The 18,491-nt window shown below is 36.8% G+C and overlaps 1 protein-coding gene across 13 annotated transcripts in view; it reads right to left on the bottom strand.

Moving 5' to 3' along the window:
- Ptprm (protein tyrosine phosphatase receptor type M) overlaps nt 1-18,491 on the bottom strand; it is an 832,110-nt gene that overhangs the window by 301,791 nt on the left and 511,828 nt on the right. For 7 of the 13 annotated variants that reach the window (XM_070029553.1, XM_070029556.1, XM_070029555.1 and 4 more), the window contains 3 exons: nt 11,893-12,166; nt 10,906-10,942; nt 2,441-2,515 (listed from right to left, as the gene is read on the bottom strand). In XM_070029553.1, the coding sequence (XP_069885654.1) occupies nt 2,441-2,515; nt 10,906-10,942; nt 11,893-12,166 (386 nt within the window). The remainder of the gene's footprint in view (nt 1-2,440; nt 2,516-10,905; nt 10,943-11,892; nt 12,167-18,491) is intronic. The other 6 variants (XM_070029557.1, XM_070029561.1, XM_070029559.1 and 3 more) reach the window with 1 other exon arrangement.

The raw sequence follows: 18,491 nt of genomic DNA, 5'->3' as shown, positions 1-18,491 counted from the left end.
TTTATTAAGAAAGACAGCATCTCACTGCTACTTTTACTGATGAAAGGGGTGTGTCAGATGTTCTGGATAAGGAAGAGTCAAAACTTTATCAGTTAAAAAAATGCTTAAAAAGAAACTTGAAAGCAAAGGCAATAGATATATCAGAATAACTTACAAGGGTAAGGCCCTAAAATAGAGAACCAGAAAGCTGTCCCAGAATGCTAGTAGAGAGGGATGCAGAATTGTTCTACATTTCTTTATCTTATCCAATCAGCCTATAATATTCCTGTCTTAGTTCTTCTAAAATAATCTTACAGAACTGACAATTTATGACAAAATTTTTTTATTGTCAAGGTGATGTACAGAGAAATGTGAAAGATTGGAACTATACTTTATATGCAGAGACTTTTTTTGTTGTTAGTCTTGGGGCTTGAAATCTGGGTCTGGGTGCTGTCCTGGAGCAATTCAGCTCAAGTTTAATGCTCTACCACTTGAGCCACAGTGTCATTTCCTTTTCTGTATTTTACTATGTGTTTTGTGTATGTGTGTGTGTATGTTATTAGAGTTTGAACTCAGGGTCTTGTGCTTGCTAGGAAGGCATTCTACTGCTGAGCCAAGCCTTACTCCCCTAACCCCAACCTCTACCACAAACTGGTTATTTTTGAGATAGGTTTTTACTTCCTGCCAAGGCATGAGCTGGACTATGATCTTCCTATCACTGCTAGCATGACAGGTACATGCCTCCATGGCCAGCTTCTTCCACAGACAGGGAATCTTGTGGATGTCTCCGCCTAGACTAGTGTAGAATCATGATCTCCATGATCTCAATCTCAGCCTCCCCCACAGCTGGGGTGACAGAAACATGCCACCACACGTAGCATAAGTTGAAAAATGATCTTCTGGCCTCAAACTGAAATCCTCTCCATCTTAGCCTCTCAAATACCTAGGATCAATCACAGGTATAAGCCTGCCCTGCCTAACATGAATGATTTCTTTTAAGTTTTCCAGATAATATATACTAGTTTCATACATACACACAAAAAAATGCTGAGTGGAAATACTGAGAAAATTATTTCCTATGGAGCTTTAATCATATCTAAACTACATGCAATAACCCGTAAGATCTCAGGTACTGAAACCAAAATTTTGACTCCTCACTACGTGATTAGATTAGAAATCTTGACAATAATTTGCTTTTACTGCAGGATGAAATTTTCTGAAATTCACTAATCACTCACCTTGGATATGGAGTAATTTAATGGACTCTTCTCTTATATGCGCCTACAGATTTCCATACATCTTTTGAGGTTCTCTCTCTCTCTCTCTCTCTCTCTCTCTCTCTCTCTCTCTCTCTCTCTCTCTCTCTCTCTCTCTCTCACTCTCTCTCTCTCTCTCTCTCACTCTCTCTCTCTCTCTCTCTCTCTCTCTCTCTCTCTCTCTCTCTCTCTCTCTCTCTCTCTCTCTCTCTCTCTCTCTCTCTCTCTCTCTCGCAGTCCTGGTATTTGATCTCAGGGCATCACACTTGCTAGGAAGCTGCTGTACCTTCTTTAGCTTTAGTTATTTTTCAGGTAAGGCCTTACATTTTTACCTGAGCTGACCTCAAACTTCAATTCTCCTACATATGCCTGCTGGATAGTTGACCTTACATATATGCCACCATAGATGAGTTATTGATTGAGATCGGGTCTTGATAAGTTTTTGCCCATGTCAGCCTTGTACTGAGATCTTTCAGATCTGAGTAGTTGGGATTATAGATATGAGCTATTATGTCTGGCCTCATTTCTCTTGATGTAAAAGACGTGCTCAATTTAGGTCTAAGCCATTCATTTTTCTAAACTTCCCTAAATTATTCAATGCATTTGCACTGACTTGCAGATATGCTACTGCTCTGTATAAGTGGCTTTGCAATCATCAACTCTGTAATCATTCTACATACACAAAAGCTGTCTGAACAGTATCACCATGAACAGCTTTGGGTGGCTTCATTTTGTAACATTGGCAGGTAAGATATATATTGCTAATGTATGTGGCAACTCAACCTTGTGAGATGAGATGAAAAGAAACCTCTCATTTTCAAATCTCAATGGCTTTTTAGGTTAACTTGGAAAAGTAGGCATACATCTTTAAGTATTTTGCCTGTAATCCTATCAATTGATGTCATTGCTATTGCAGAAGCAGCAAATTTCATTTCTATATAACATTAGGCTAGAAAGAAACATACCAACAGACCAAACACACAATGAAAACATGCAGTGGGGTTGTTACTTAATGCATGGATATAAATGTGCACACAGAAGAGGCCAAGCATATCACTTAATTTAATGGGAGCACAGGTCTGTATCAAGGGTCTGAAACATTGTAAGCAGGCCTTAAGCAAAGGAGGAAATGTAGAGGGGAAACAAAGCTGAGAAAAATGAGCAGGAAATGGGCAAGATGACTCATCTATACTTGAACATCTGACCTGTTAGTTGGCCGTCGCCTGCAGCTGGGGCGATGCGAATGTAAGGTGTTGTAAGCTGAGTCACGATTATCGCAGCTAAGGCAAAGGAGGATTTCCAGGTCAGCATGCATGAGGGAAAAAAAAGCCAGACTGAACTAGGCTAGCAAGAAGAATCGCCATCAGCATATCAAATTGTCTCAACTTTGTTCCAACAACCACAGAAAGAAAAAGATAAAAGAGAGGGAATAAAACATAGCAAGGTGTTGAATTTTCAGAATTCTTTCCTCTTAAGCTGTAGTCAGGCAGCAGGATTTCTAACTGACACAGGTTTTGGCTGAGATCTTAGAAAGAGCTACTGAAGAATAAAAAAAAAGATAGAACAAAATATAAAAAATGTTAGTCCTACATTAAGCTGAAGACTTAATGCAACTGAGTGCTTTGTATAAAGATTCATTGCTAATTCTGATGATTCAAACTTTAAGCTTTTACATTGTATTAGCTTACCTAAAATTATATTGCTGAAGTCACAATATTTTCTTTCTTGCTAACATCACCTTTGTAAAAGAATATTAGCTTCTCTTGCTAAAAACATTTTTATGGAGAGCAGTTTCCTTGATAACTAAATTTCATGCAGATTTCTACTCAGCAATTTTATTTATTTATTATATGAAGAAGATAAAAATGTGTCTCAAAGTCTTGGTTGAAGACCAGATAGAAACTTCTAATTGCCTTTCCTATATTTGTCCTAGTTAACACAAGATCAGATAAATGATTTCAGATTCTTGAAGCAGACCAGGTGGGTGTCTTGGCCTGCCTGCACAGCTCCGTGGTTGGGTTTAAGTGCTTCACAGTTATGACACATAGATATTGAAAAAAAGAAAAAGAAAATTAAAACATCAGTTCTAACATGGTACAGCTGGAAAATGATGCAAAGAAAAAATACTGGAAAATTAAGAACAGGCTTACATGAAAGATTACTAATTTACACAGAACAGCCTGGGGCTATTAGAAGTGTGGCAGTGACTGAGGAAAATAGATCATCTACCATCTGCACACAATTAAGCCCAAAACTGCTGTGGCATAATATTTTGAAATATCCCTCTGCACCATTCAGACGGTGTGGTTCTTCATCACCAGACAACTATAGCATCCAATCTTAAAAACGATACAGTAGTAATCTGTGTATTTATTATTGAGTATATATACTCTAGTTTTGCTTTATGAGATGAACAAGGTGTTAGGTCAGAGAACAGAGTTCCCAATGCATCCCAACATAAACTTTCCTGAGACATGACCGTTTTCAGTTTTGCTCACTGGTGGAAGTTGTGTGTGGTGAGATGTTATTTCTCAGACATGTTACAAACTTGGCACCAACTCTAAGTTCTGCATGTAACATTTTCAGTGGTCAGGAATTACTGCTGTATTCCTGTGCAGTTTTGCATTACACAGAAAATCTGACCTCTACTATGGAGAAAAATAATACATCTATGAATAATAAATACTATATTTTATATGAATAAAAGTTATTTGAACTGAGTTCTGGTAGCTCATGCCTGTAATCCTAACTACTCAGGAGACAGAGATCTGAGGATTATAGTTCAAAGCCAGCGGGAAAGAAAAGTCCAATTATCTCTAATTTACTAACAAACAGCTAAAAGTAGAAGTGTGGTTTAAGTGGTGAAGCGTCAGTCTTCTGTGAAAAGGCCAAGTAAAAGCACGAGGCCCTGAGTTCTATCGCCAGTGCCAGGACATACATACATATCAAGTTAGAAACAGCTATAGACCGTCAAGTATTCATAAATAAATAATAAATTTAATAATTTAATTTAATAAATAATAAATTTAAAAATAGAGCTCAAAAACTACAATCTGCAGCTGAGCTCTACCACATGAAATGTGCATTCCAAGCTTCAGGAAGGATCTTTGTAAGATCTTTGCAGATCTCTGGTGTTGGCTTTCAGCTTCATAGAGTGATTGTTTGTGACTATTATTGGTAGTTCAATTAAAACACTTGATTATATTCCAAAAAATTTAAAAATGGTCCAGTAGGTCTATCACTTGTTTTTAAAAATAATATTTTATTACAACATGGCCAAACTCAATTATTTAGGTGTCACTCATGGCTGCTCTTTCCCAGAGAGGCAGAGCTGAGTAGTTGCAGAAGAAATCATACCACATGAAACTTAAAATAGGATATTATTTATTAGTTTGCTTATTTCAGTGCTAGAGATGGAACCAAAGGACTCTCCCACTGAGCTATTTCTCAGTCAAATACATTTTTTAATTTAAGTTTATGTTTGTTTTCTTTTTTTTTAATTGTGAAAATACTGTACAGAGGGGTTACAATTACATGGGCAAGATAATGAGTACATTTCTTATGAAGCATTATAGCCTCCTCCTTTGTTTCCCCTTCCCACCCCTTCCCATCCTCCCCCCCACCAAAGTTGTAAAGTTCATTTTTCGACATAATGACTTGTACATCTCATTGTTGCAATGGGTCCTCCTGTATCCCTATTTAAACGATTTATTTTTGCCCTTCCCCTCCACAAATTATACCAACATCAAATACAGTGAAAGCAGGGGTTATACCGTGGGGGAAGGACATACAAAGCAACAAAGAAATCATCTTATAAATAAGTTAGAAACAATTGCATGAAAGAAAAAAAAAAAAAAACATTGGGCAGCAGAGTCACGCAGCGGAAGTGTGCTGGGCCCATAACCCAGAGGTCGATGGATCAGTCAAATACTTTTTACCTGATCCATGATATAAGAAGTTTGTTGATCTTTGCTTTACAATATCAGTAAGAATGTATTATCATTTTAGCTGCACATTTCAGGAGTTTTTGGAATTGGTTAAAGCAGCTTTTCCCACAGTGTTTTCCTCAACCCTTGTGTTCCATGAAAAATAAGTTTGGGTGGAATATATTTGGGGAGCACATGGATTTTTGTAGCTCCTTATGTTTTGGAACCCAATGTATTCATGGATACAAATTGTAAAGAGTGCGTCAGGTCAAGAAAGTAATTTTAATGTAATACGCTGAATGTTACATGCCTATGTTCTGATTTCTAAATCCAAAGCCTAAATAATAGCAGATTAGCATATATGAGTGGTTTCATCCCATAATCTGTTTGTTCTTATATTGAATATGAGTAATTAGGAGGAATCTTAATTAGCTTTACATCTCAACAGACATTCTTTTGAGTTTTTTTATCAGCACATTTTTATTCTGTAGCAGTATGGTCTAAAAAACGGTATTTCTTTGAACGATTGAAAAGAAAAACACTCTGGAGAAACTTCTCCAAGAGCCTAGTGATTAGAAAAAAAAAAGAAACATTCAAATTTCTGAATACAGTTAGAAATTATATCAGAACAATAGAAATCCTTCAGTTTCCTCAAGGTCTTCCAGCAAAATGTATTCACATTCAGTACAAATCTGAGTCCAATATGAAATGCCAAACTTACAAATAGCAAGGCATCTTTTTCACAGAACATCCTTAAAATATAATGTTGGAAAAATAATGTTTTCTTCAGTTAAAGGTTTACAGTCTGATTTCCCCAGTACTTTTGAAAGGAATTTAATATGTGTTTGCATGTAGATTTTGTTTTGACTTTCAACTATTCTGCTGTGAGCTGACAGACAGCTAGGAGAGGAACAAATTAACATGGATGACCAACCCCTAATCAACAAAAAGAAACACAGAAAACTTCCAAAACTTTCATGAACTCAAAGTCTCCAAATTTGCTAGAAGGCTTACTAATGTACTTTGCATATGTGGCATTCAAGTTGAATTTTTAAGGTAAATAGCTAACAGGAAAACTCAAAAGTTATATTGTCAATGACAGACATACTTGGTATCTTAGTATGGACAATATTGTGCCAAAGATTAATGTAATATACACAGTTTAAACCTATTGTTGTGTTGATTACAATGTGTAAACATCTTTCATAGGCAACATTTAATTTACTATAAAGATAGACTTTACTTTTGTAAGTCTACCTTGTCAGTTTACATCTGGTCATCCATAAAGCCTTCTAAAACTCATGATAGCTTTACTTTTACAGTTACAATAAGGGATCTATAAACATAAAAGTTAAATAAAACACACAGATTAAGTTAAATAAAACCAATTGGATCAAATGATCATGAAAAAATACAACTGGCCAGGTGCCAGTGGCCTCACACCTGTAATCCTAGCTACTCAGGAGGCTGAGATCTGAGGCTTGCAGTTCAAAACCAGCCTGGGCAGGAAAGTAATGAGACTCTTATCTCCAATTAACCACCAGAAAACTGGAGGTAGTGCTGTGGCTCAAAGTGGTAGAGCAGAAGCCTTGAGTTGAAGAGCTGAGGGACAGTGCCCAGGCCCATAGTTCAAACCCCCAAACCAGTAAGAAAGATAGAGAGGGAAAGAGAGGGAGAGAGGAGAAAGACAGAGAGAGAGAGAGAGACAGAGAGAGACAGAGATACAGAGAGAGAGACAGAGAGAGACAGAGAGAGGGAGGGAGAGAAAGAGGGGGAGGGAGGGAGGAAGGAAGGAAGGAAGGAAGGAAGGAAGGAAGGAAGGAAGGAAAGATGGAAGGAAAGATGGAAGGAAAGATGGAAGGAAAGAAGGAAGGAAAGAAGGAAGGAAAGAAGGAATTTAAGAAAGAAGGGATGGATGGAGGGAGGGAGAATGAGGGAGAGAGGAAGAATTCAACTGTAAAAATGCAATTATGATTTAAAAAACACACAAAAAAATTTTGGAGCAACAAAAAATATTGAAAAACTCTGTTTTTTACTTCATGGTATAGATTTGAATTAGAATGGTCATATTCAAATATCACAAATACCTTATTATATGGTGTCTTTGGTTTTGTATCTTTTTTTATCTTAAGGGAGACTATTTTGTGATGTTTGTCTCTAGTCAACAATCAACCTATTGCCATGTGAGCCTATATAGAGGGATCTTACCTGTATGAACAAATTGAAAGAGGATATATAAAAATATAGGCAACCCTCAAAATTCAAAAATATGTAAGATACACTTGAGGTATATTTTTGCTGTATCTATTTTTTATGAGGTTTTATATTTGGTATGATGAATACCAAAATATATGTTTGGAGTAGGATTAATCACAACATTTAATTTATAAACAGTAGATGTTTGGAGTAGGATTAATCACAACATTTAATTTATAAACAGTACCAAGTACATTTTTAAAGACACAACCCTTACTTAAAATTACAAAGTATTTCTCTGTAAAACAAATCCACCTCCATGCTTGAAGATGGTTGTCAAAAGCTGTTTCATGGGAGCTTTTACATCTTTATGCATTGGAGGTGCTACTTAGGGGAATTGCTTAGTATCCGAAAATCAACCAAGCCACCAATGCTATCAGCAGTATGGGGGAAATCACTCAGGTGTTTTTTTTTTTTTTTTAATAGTTTGTTTTCCTTTATTGCTAGGTTCTGACCATTACTCACTAGGTGTATGGAGATCTGATTTACAGGTTTTTGTTTTTTGTTTTTTTTTTCCTTGTGCTGGTCCTGGGGCTTTGGCACTCTCGAATTTTTGTGGTTAAGGCTAGTGCTCCACCACTTGAGCCACAGCTCTACTTCTGTATTTTTGATGATTAATTGTAGATAAGAGTCTCTTGGACTTTCCTGCACTGACTGGCTTCAAACCATGATCCTCAGTTGTGGCTTCCTGAGTAGCTAGGATTATAGGTGATCCACTGGTACCTGGCTTTTACTATGGTTCTTTTTTTTTTTTTTTTTTTTTTTTTTTGTCAGTCATGGGGCCTGAACTCTGGTCCTGGGCACTGTCCCTCAGTTCATCAGCTCAAGGCTGGCGCTCTACCACTTGATCCACAGTGCCACTTCTGGCTTTTTCTGCTTATGTGAAGCTGAGGAAGTGAACTCAGGGCCACATGCATGCAAGGCAAGCACTCTACCACTGAGCCACCTTCCTAGCCCCTACTATGGTTCTTTAATTGTTCTTTTATTTAAAAGGCCTTTGGTTTATGTCCAATCTTTTTTATGTGTTTTATTGTAAAATTAGTATACAGAGGGGTTACAGTTACATGAATAAGGTCATGAGTACATTTCCTATGGAGTATTGTTACCCCCTCCTTTGTTTTTCCCCTACCATCCCTTCCCTCCCCACCACCCCAACTCCTCCCTCCCCCACTCAGGGTTTTCAGAACTCTTGAATTTCAAACATCTTTTGTTACATGATGCCAATGACATTACTAGATCTACGTATTCCTCTGTTTTGACTCAACAGTGAAGATGGATGGAATGTATAGCTTCCTGTGCTATACAAGGAATTTTTAGTTTATAGAAGGGAAAATTTCTCATTATAAAGGTGGTGGCCAATATATTGTGTCATAAAGGGGAGTCAATGAACCTGATCGTGTAGAACTTAATACAACTTCATACAACAGTGTCATCTGCCCACGGGAGGATTAGTTCCTAAGATTTCCTACCTTACTGTGTTTGCATGAAGCAGAAATGAGTAAGTTAGGCAGTGAATAAAAGTTTTCTTCCTATCTTTCCTTCCCAATGAAGTTATGTGGCCAGAGTTTGTTGCTGTGTAAATGTTTACAAGTGACTCAGAAAATACAAAATGGGGAATATTCCATGAATCAGGTCATTCGTTTGCCTAATCATACTTCGGTGAACTGAAAAACAAATGATAATATTGATGGACTCTGACTGATGGGAGAAAATGATCCAAATCACCATCTAAATTAAACCCATTGTGAAAACTCCAAACTTATAAGGCTTTCATATACACTGATTTGTTATTTATATAATTGTTTAACTATGTAAATGACAGGTACTTCACTGTTTTTTTTCCCCCAGTAAACTGAGCAGTGACTCAAGGTCAGATGCTCATACTGTGTTCTAGTATAAGGCTGGGCTTTAAGCATGAGATGAAGGTGAAGACACCCTGAGTCCAAGTGCTTGGGACCAAGCCCTGATCCACAGATTATTAGAAGAGAGACCCTGATAAAACAATTCATGCCCCAAGTCCATTTTTCTTCACCTTAAAAATAAGAGTAAGGCCATGGGTCAATAGTTCATGCCTGCAATCCTAGCTACTCAGGAGGCAAGATCTAAGTATATGTTTGCCAGCCTGGGCAAAAATATATGTGAGATTCTTACCTCTAATTAACCATTAAAAAAGCCTGAAGAAGAGCTGTTAAAGTGGTAAGGTGCTAGCCTTAAATTATAAAGTTAAGGGAAAGTGTTTGGCCCTGAGTTCAAGCCTCAGGACCAGCACAAACACGCAAAAATAAGTACGTAAAAATGTTTTAAAAAGAGTAGCAGCACTTGTCTCCCTTTTCTTAGTCATAGTGAAGAAATACATGAGAACACATGTATATATGAACTTGATTTCAAAACTTTCAGCTGTGATGTTAAACATAAGGCATTATAAATTAGGCACTTGGAATTAGAGTAACCTTTCAGACCATAAGGGAAACTGAATGACATAATATAATATTTCAAAAAGTCCTATTCAAGCACAGCCATGACCTAAGGATCTAAGATGGATCTACATGGATACTTGGTTTGGGGGTTCTGAATATTCTGGTAATAGTTGCTAGTACATGTATGAAACATAATCAAAGTTATAATTCCATTCAATTCATTACTAATTAATTCCTATAAAAGAACTTAAGACATGACATGCTATAAAAAGTCAACTATTTAAAAATATATCTAAATAGTGAAGAGCATGGTGGTGCATGCCTGTAATCCCAGTTACTTTCTCATACTCTTCTGTATGTGATGGTCAGGTGTTGCTATAAAGTCAATGAGATATTTCCTTAGGGAGTGCTGGCTGCATGAAGAAGGCATGCAGTCATCCTATCTACTCTCAATGCTCATCCTCTGTCACATATGTTAGGTTTTTAAGCAGGCCTGGAAGCAAGTTCCACAGTAATGGTAACCAGCTGCAGGTTAATAAACAAGCATCAGCATTGACAAAAAGTCTATGCAGACTTTCAGCGTTATTACAACTCCACCACTGCTGGAAAACAGCAGGTGTGATTGGCACAGTGGTGTAATTTGTAATCCTAGCTATCATCAAGAGGGATGATCACTTGGGCCCAGGAACTTGGGGGCAGTCTAGGCCACACAAGGGGGATGGAGATATTTTATTTCTTTGTATATGAAAATTTACTGAATGCACTTTTAGCAGCTACTATGCTGTGGCTTAAAACATGCATACTGCCATCATATAAAAAGTAATACCATTTAAAATGAATTTTGAAAGATAACCATGAAAAACTACTTGGAACAAAGCAGTAGTTTTTCATTTAAGAAAAGTGTACATCTAATAGTCAATATAAACTTTGTAAGTTTCCATGATACCTTTACATACAAATACACATACATACTTAAATTCAATGAATTTATATTTCAAGAGGTTTTGGAACACAGTAGCAGATAAATTTTGAAAAATATAAACCAGGAGATCATCCCACATTTCAACCTACCTTTTGTGGCCACTCTGACACAGTCAATTTTGGTTTCCTGTAGCAAATATAAAGAGGTAAAGTTATTATTCATATTTTATTTTCAGTAATGCAAATGTAGTTCCAGTTGAGTAATATGGATAAGGAAACATCATTTTTCCAAGTATAGCTACTAACATGTGATAATTATTGTGTGAACTATGCTTGGATACATGTTCTAGCTCCAGGACCATTGGTGGTAGACATTTCCAGACAGGATGAACAGGAGGAGCAACACATGAAATGTCTTTCCTGGTGGCTCTAGGTTCAGATTCCTACTTAAGACCTGTGCTTGCAGGTCTTCTGCATCCTGGATTTTCCCCACTTTTTCTGATAAAGGTCAAGTGGACCATGAAACCCAGATCTATGTTTTGAAGGGGAGACATCATCACAGAATATCAGTCATCACATTTGTTATCTGAGATGACTCTAAAGTTTTCTCAAAGTCCTAGGTTAATCTAAACAGAAAGGGAGAAAACTTTGAAAATGATATATTTTGGTTCTGTCTTATCATTTTACAAGAAAAAAGGCCTCAAACATAGCCATAGCTATCTACTTTTTTTTTTTTTTAGCATAAAGGCTTTGGAGCTAAGGAAATGAGGCAGAATATGATGAAAAGACAGATGTGGATCTCACAAAAATTGTAAATGAGCTCAACATATGTGTTATAGCTATAGTATTTTCCTGTAAAATAGTAACCTAAGCTAAGAATGACTAGCCAACTTTTGGTAATAAGAAAATCTAAAAATTAAAATAATCACTTTGACAATATGCTTTCCCAACCAAAAATAAATAGGTATATTCATTTCTTCCACAAATTTCTCTAGTTGAAAATGATAAAATTATTTACAAGGAAATTCACACTTTGTGTGACTTGTATGACTTCATTTTCTCCTACTATCTTACTTAACCAAGGTTCACATTAATAATTCCAAATAGCCTAAATAAACAGTCATTTATAAAACTTACCCCATTGGCTCTACTAGCAGCTTGGAAATAAATTCTGTAGCTTTTATGGGGAAGGAGGGGGGTGTTCCAATATCCATTGTATGTCTTATTATCACCAATTGTGAAAGGCTGAGCAGCTTGGAGGCTGTCTGCTGGAAATTCAGCAGCAAAGTAGTACTGTGAGTTCAATATGGATGCATTCTGGAAGTGAATGGGCACTGGGTAGCACTTTAAGATTTCTGTTGTCTTCTTAGTTCTTCGAGGACGCTCTTCCTCAACAACTATTTGATAGACACTAGAAAAAAATATAATTGTTGATGACATATTATGATAATGGAACTGATACATGCTACCTTCATTACATAGAACTGTATATGAAGTAGAAAACACCCTGAAATAGAAAATATACAATAATACGTATGTGATGCCAGTAGACACTCAGTCTTCTTCCTCAGTTCTCTCTTGCTTAATGAACAGGTTATTAAATTCATTCACTCACTGACTAGTTTATTTTGTACCAGTACTGGGGCTTGAATTCAGAGCTTAAGCACTGTCTCTTAGCTTTTTTGTTCAAGCCTGGTGTTCTATCACTTGAGACACACCTCCATTTCTAGCTTTTTGGTAGTTATTTGAAAGTAAGAGACTTCTTCCTGCTTAGGCTGGCTTCAAAATCAAATGCTCAGACATAAGTCTCTTGAGTAGCTAGGATTACAGATATGAGTCATTGGCTCTATATAAAACTAACAGTTTACTGAGAGAACCAAAATTCATTCTAATTTTTAAAATATGTGACAATTTTACTGTTTATAAGTCAGACAATAAAACCTGTAACTGAAGATAGTTTTGCAGAACATTAACTTGGCTGTCATGAGAAATGAAATTATATTGACTGTAGGTTTACAAAGACATAGTCACTGTATTTATTTCTTCCATGGCATATGTGTGAATGCATGAAGTTTTGTCAAGTCACCAACACTCTTTTGTGGTGATTCATATTTAGTAATGTTGCCTTACATTCCTTTGCCATGGACCATGTTCAGTCAGAGATGACATAAGAAAGGGAGTGAAATAAAGAAAACCAAGGCTTTTGGAGCTACAAGTCATTTCTAAAAGTAAATAATAAACAAGGATAAGATGGAAATGAGAAATTTCAAAAATGCCTGCAAGAATGAGGGCCTCACCCATTGAGGAACAGACCAAAGGCATCTGCCCACGCACTTCCAAGGTCTTTAATTTTCAATAACCTCAGAAGTATGAGAGAAACCTTGAAGGATGGACCTTTTAAAACATTAAGACATTTAAATTTGCTAGAATAATGAACATTTCATGTAATTTCCTCTCACTGGTTTCTCCTGGTGAGAAAAAACTAAACCTTGACAATAGCTTTTACAAACTGAATTCCAATTAGATGAAAAATCCTTCTAGCAAATTCTTCTAGAAGATGAGATGCATCTTTTCCCCGAAGTAACAGAGAAGCACCACAATTCCCTAGAACAATTACATAATTCAAGTGTTTTTTAGTTCAGCTACCTACAATTCCTAGTAAGAAGCACATGACAGGATGCCTAACTCCTCTCACCTTGGGCTCTCTTGTCTGTGTGATGATTGAACCTGTACTTACACAGACCTTCTGTCTTAGTGAATACAACCTCTTAACACAGTTGTAAAGTGCATGCTACCATTCTGTTTAGCTAAAAATCAATTATTTTAGAACTTCTGCCCTGTACACAGGTAGTACAACAGTTTTACAGGGTGATGATAAATGTTTACAAGTAATATAAAATCAAATGCAAGAGGAGGGGAGGGCCAGGGAAGAAAGGAGAGATAGCAGGAAGGAATATCTTACTTCCTCTTATCAGAGACTTTCCATTGGCTGTAAACTACTGAAATGGGTTGACAAGCTGCTGTCTGTCAGCTGGGAGTCCTGCAGTCTTGGAGCAGACCCCTTACATGTGTCCTATGGAGTGTGGTGTGTTCAGGGTGGTTGGACCATTTATTTGGTTGGCTTTTCCAACCAGACTTTCCCAGTATGTATCTGTGTGTAAGAGCATGAGTAAAGGGTCAAGGACAAAGTCTAAATACCACCTGTCCCTTATTAGATGTCAGCTGTGGGAGAAGTTAAACACGAACACCATCAGACTCACACAGCATTGATAAAGGTCAACCACCCTCTGGAGATTGCTTTTGTGAAGTGTTAAGACAATACATTGGTCTAGGCTTTCATCTAATTCTGCTAACAAATGAATTAATTTACTTTAAGTTAATTTGAGGAGGGAGGCATAAATTTTTTCCTTAGGAAATGAGAGAATTAGGTGGATGTACATGGTGTCTTTCAAATGCCTAGAATTTGTATTCAACGTGTTAAGAATTGCTCTCACAAAATGAACAAACCATGAAAATTATTACTTGATTTGCAAAGGAGCTCTTCAATAATATAAATTATAACACTAACTTCCCTCAAAGAGTCAGTTTTTCTAGTTCATTTGCTGTAGGACAAAATGAACATTTCTAGTTAAAAAAATAACTTCTAGGAAGTCTACGTGGCAAACAAAGCTGAACAATGAAGATACAAGTGAAGAAAATATTGAATGCAGAAATTATTCTACACTACCACCTGGTCTAGTATGTGTATATTTATTTTTCCTGTTTTCCTAAAGTCCTTGGACTACACAAGGACTTCAGTATGAGGCTGGTATCTTCTCATCTCTCTGCCTGCAGAGAGATTCCCTCCTAATTCTAAACTGACTCCAGGAAAAAGCACAGTCTCTTCCAGACTTTCCAAGTCACCAAATCCTGACTTCTCCAGAAGGAACCCTCTTTGTCTCTATTCTTTCATCTTGGGTTAGTGGGCAGAAGTCTGCTATCTGTCTATCTACTTTGCTATCTGTTGATCTACTTTGTTTTTGTTTGTTTTTTTTTTTTATTGTGAAAATACTGTACTGAGGGGTTACAATTGCATGGGCAAGATAATGAGTACATTTCTTATCAAGCACTGTAGCCTCCTCCTTTGTTTCCCCTTCTCATCCCTTCCCATCCTCTCCCCACCCAATCCTTCTTCTTCCCTCCCCCCCACCAAAGTTGTGAAGTTCCTTGATCTATTTGCTTTCACTAGGGCTTAAACTCAGAGACTTGCAATGGTGACTGTGATCTCCCTAAGCTTTTTCAGTCAAGGCTGACACTCTACCATCTGAGCCATAGCTCTACTTCAACTTTTTGCAGGTTAGTTGGAGATAAGATTTGTCTGCCTGGAGCTTCTGCATGGCAAACGACATAGCTAGCAAGATCAATAGAAAGCCCACCGATTGGGAGAAGATCTTTACTAGCCATACAACGGACAAGGGTCTCATATCTAAAATATACTTGGAACTCAAAATATTAATCCCCCAACAACAAATCCTCAAAGAAACAACTGCCCAATAAATAAGTGGGCTAAAGACTTAAAGAGAAACTTCTCTGAAGAAGAAAGAAGGATGGCCAATAGACACATGAAGAAATGTTCAACATCCCTAGCCATAAAAGAAATGCAAATCAAAGCAACATTGAGATACCACCTCACTCCAGTTAGAATGGCAAAAATCAAGAACTCTAACAACAACAGATGCTGGAGGGGATGTGGACAGAAGGGAACCTTACTTCATTGTTGGTGGGAATGTAAACTTGTTCAACCACTTTGGAAAGCAGTATGGAGGTTCCTCAAAAGACTTCACATAGAGTTCCCCTATGACCCAGCAATCCCACTTTTGGGCATTTACCCAAATGTTTACAAACAAGACCACACTAAAGCTACCAGCACAACTATGTTTATTGCAGCATTATTTACCATAGCTAAGATATGGAACAAACCCAGATGCCCTTCAGTAGATGAATGGATCAAGAAAATGTGGTATATATACACAATGGGATTCTATGCCTCCATCAGAAAGAATGACATTGCCCCATTTGTTAGGAAATGGAAAAACTTGGAAAAAATTATATTAAGTCAAGTAAGCCACGCACAAAGAAACATAGGTCCCATGGTTTCCCTTATTTGTAATATCTAGTATATGTGTGAGTCAAGCGGTAAAGGTCAGATAATGTGATGTCAGGAAAATGAAACCTTAGATGTGTATTTTAATGTTTTTTTCTTTCATGCATGTGTTTCTAACGCATTTATAAGTTTGTTTCTTTGCTGCTTTGTATGTCCCTCTCCCACAGTATAACCCCCGCTTTCAATATATTTGATGTCAGTACAACTTATGGAGGAGATGGGGAAAAACAAGTCATTTAAGGATTCAGGTGGACCTGTTGCAACAATGAGAAGTACAAATTGTCATGTCAAAAAGGAGCTTTACAATGTCAGTGGGGGGGGGAAGGATTGGGGGGGGAGGCTGGGAAGGGAGGTGAAGGGTGAACAAAGGAGGAGGCTGCAATGCTGGGTAAGAAATGTATGCATTATCTTGCCCATGTAATTGTAACCCCTCTGTACAGTATGTTCACAAATAAAATAAAATTAAAAAAAAAAAAAGGTTTGTCTGCCTGAGCTGGTTTCTAGCCTTGATCATCACATTTAAGCCTCCTGAGTCGCTAGGATTTCAGGCATGAGCCTTTTATTTAGCTGGGAATTCTCAGCAGGAATATTCTCATTAAATTTAGGAACTCTCTGTGACTTTTCCAGGGATTTACTATGGGTTCCACAGTTTCATATACTCTTGCTCTGCTACAAACTCACAAAAATATGTGTGCGAAAAGGACCATATATACTGATACAATTATTATTTTCAAGTTTTTAAGCTCTTAGAGGATCCAGGAAGGTTATGGTTAAGTTATTTTTGTGTCTTGTGAGTCTTCTAATAAACTGGGCCGTGATAGCTATGTTTGAAAGCATAACAATCCAGGAGTCACTTTCATTGTATTTGGGGGTATATTATACATGATATATGCTAGTTAGAATGAAGCTCACTGATATTCCTAAGTGTGCTTTACTTTACTAAAATTTAGTATGAAACTAATTTTATAGTTACATCTTTTATACCTAAAGATTAAAAGAGGAGAAATTTACCAAGGAAAACATATGGTGCTGGTTAAATTTATTTTAGATAACTTACTGGGAGCTAATGGCTTACACCTGTAATCCTAGCTACTCAAGAAATGAGATCTAAAGATCAAAGTTTGAAGCCAGCCAGGCAGACAAATCTGAGAGAATGTTATCTCCAATTAACCAACAAAAAGCAAGAAGTGGAGCAGTGGCTCAAGTTGTAAGAGTGCCAACCTTCAGTAAAAGAAAAAACAAAAATACAAACAAACTAAGAGACAGTATGAATCTCTGATTACCCAGTACACACATATATGTGTATATATAAAACTGCTGATTACCCACTACATTATATATATAATGTAGTGGGTAATCAGCAGTTAAATAATGAACACCAAGGGAATTTTTAAGTCTTCATGTTTTCTCTACCCTCTTGCACCTCCATCTCCCGCTACCCATCCACCCTTTCTCCACCCTAAACATTAAGTGTAATGTATGAGTGTGTTCTTTGTTTACTAAATCAGTAAAATTTTCTACAGTGCCTACTATGTCAGGCATTGCCCTACTTTAACTTAAACAATACAATCTATTGTTCCCTAGTGAAACAAAATAAATGTGTTTGGTTAACTTAAATACCATCTATGTAATTATGGGTGAAAAATATTACTTTTATCAATCAACAATTTAGAGAAAATTTGAGAATTAAATGAACACTTATGGGTCTCCTTTTTGTTAGCCAGCTAGTATTAGTTATATTATACAGTCTACTCCAGACATATTACTTTTTAAATGGATACCATCTACTCATCTCCAGATATATTAAAGAAAGAACTAAGTTGACTGGAGCAATTTCACACCCCAAATGTCTTTTCATCCTTGCTCCACAAGACAAATTAGATTTGCAAGCATCCAGACCTCAAATCTATTTGCTCTTTAATAATTTAAGCACTGAAAGGTCAAGCAGCTCTTTTCTATTCCCCTTTATCAAAGTCCAAGTGCTAATGAAAAATAGCTAAATCCTTTCCCCTGCCCAGTTGCCACACATTGCCATCTCCCTAATAGAAATTAACACATTATTAGCACCTAGGTCAATGCTACCCTGACTGAATTATTTGGCTGCTGTTTTTTACCTGTACATCATTTCACTAATGAATTATGTGAAATCTTTCCATCCACAATCTTTATCTTAAAATTAGCTTTGAAAAAAAATCTCACTGAATTTTTTTTTCCTGAAAAAGATTAAAGAAAGCAAATCTCAAGGATGGAAAGCCGATCAGAAGTTTCTAGCTTAGTGAGCTGAATTAAAATTCGATTATCCTTTTAATGTATTACTTAGGCTCCTTTTGTTTATTAAGTTTCTCCACTCCTTGCCCAGTTCTGCCACTACTCTGGAATTTCAACTAACACAAAATCTTCTGACAGTGCTTGCAATATTAAAGTTCAGCCCGTGGTGAAAATGAATCTGCCCAAAATGTGACATCACTATATCAGAACTTTCCAATGGAAGGAAATTTAAAGTTTAATTTATACTAGGCTTTTCTACAAAAAATTCTAAGGCCTTCACAAGGAGAATAAGAAATCTGCATTTATATAGAATAGTACATTAAGT

Source organism: Dipodomys merriami, unplaced genomic scaffold (assembly GCF_024711535.1).
Source record: "Dipodomys merriami isolate MVZ:Mamm:240054 unplaced genomic scaffold, mDipMer1.0.p SCAF_2, whole genome shotgun sequence".
Classification (NCBI taxonomy): domain Eukaryota; kingdom Metazoa; phylum Chordata; class Mammalia; order Rodentia; family Heteromyidae; genus Dipodomys; species Dipodomys merriami.
The sequence above is the reverse complement of the archived record's forward strand: the minus strand, read 5'-3'. Positions and strand labels throughout refer to the sequence as shown.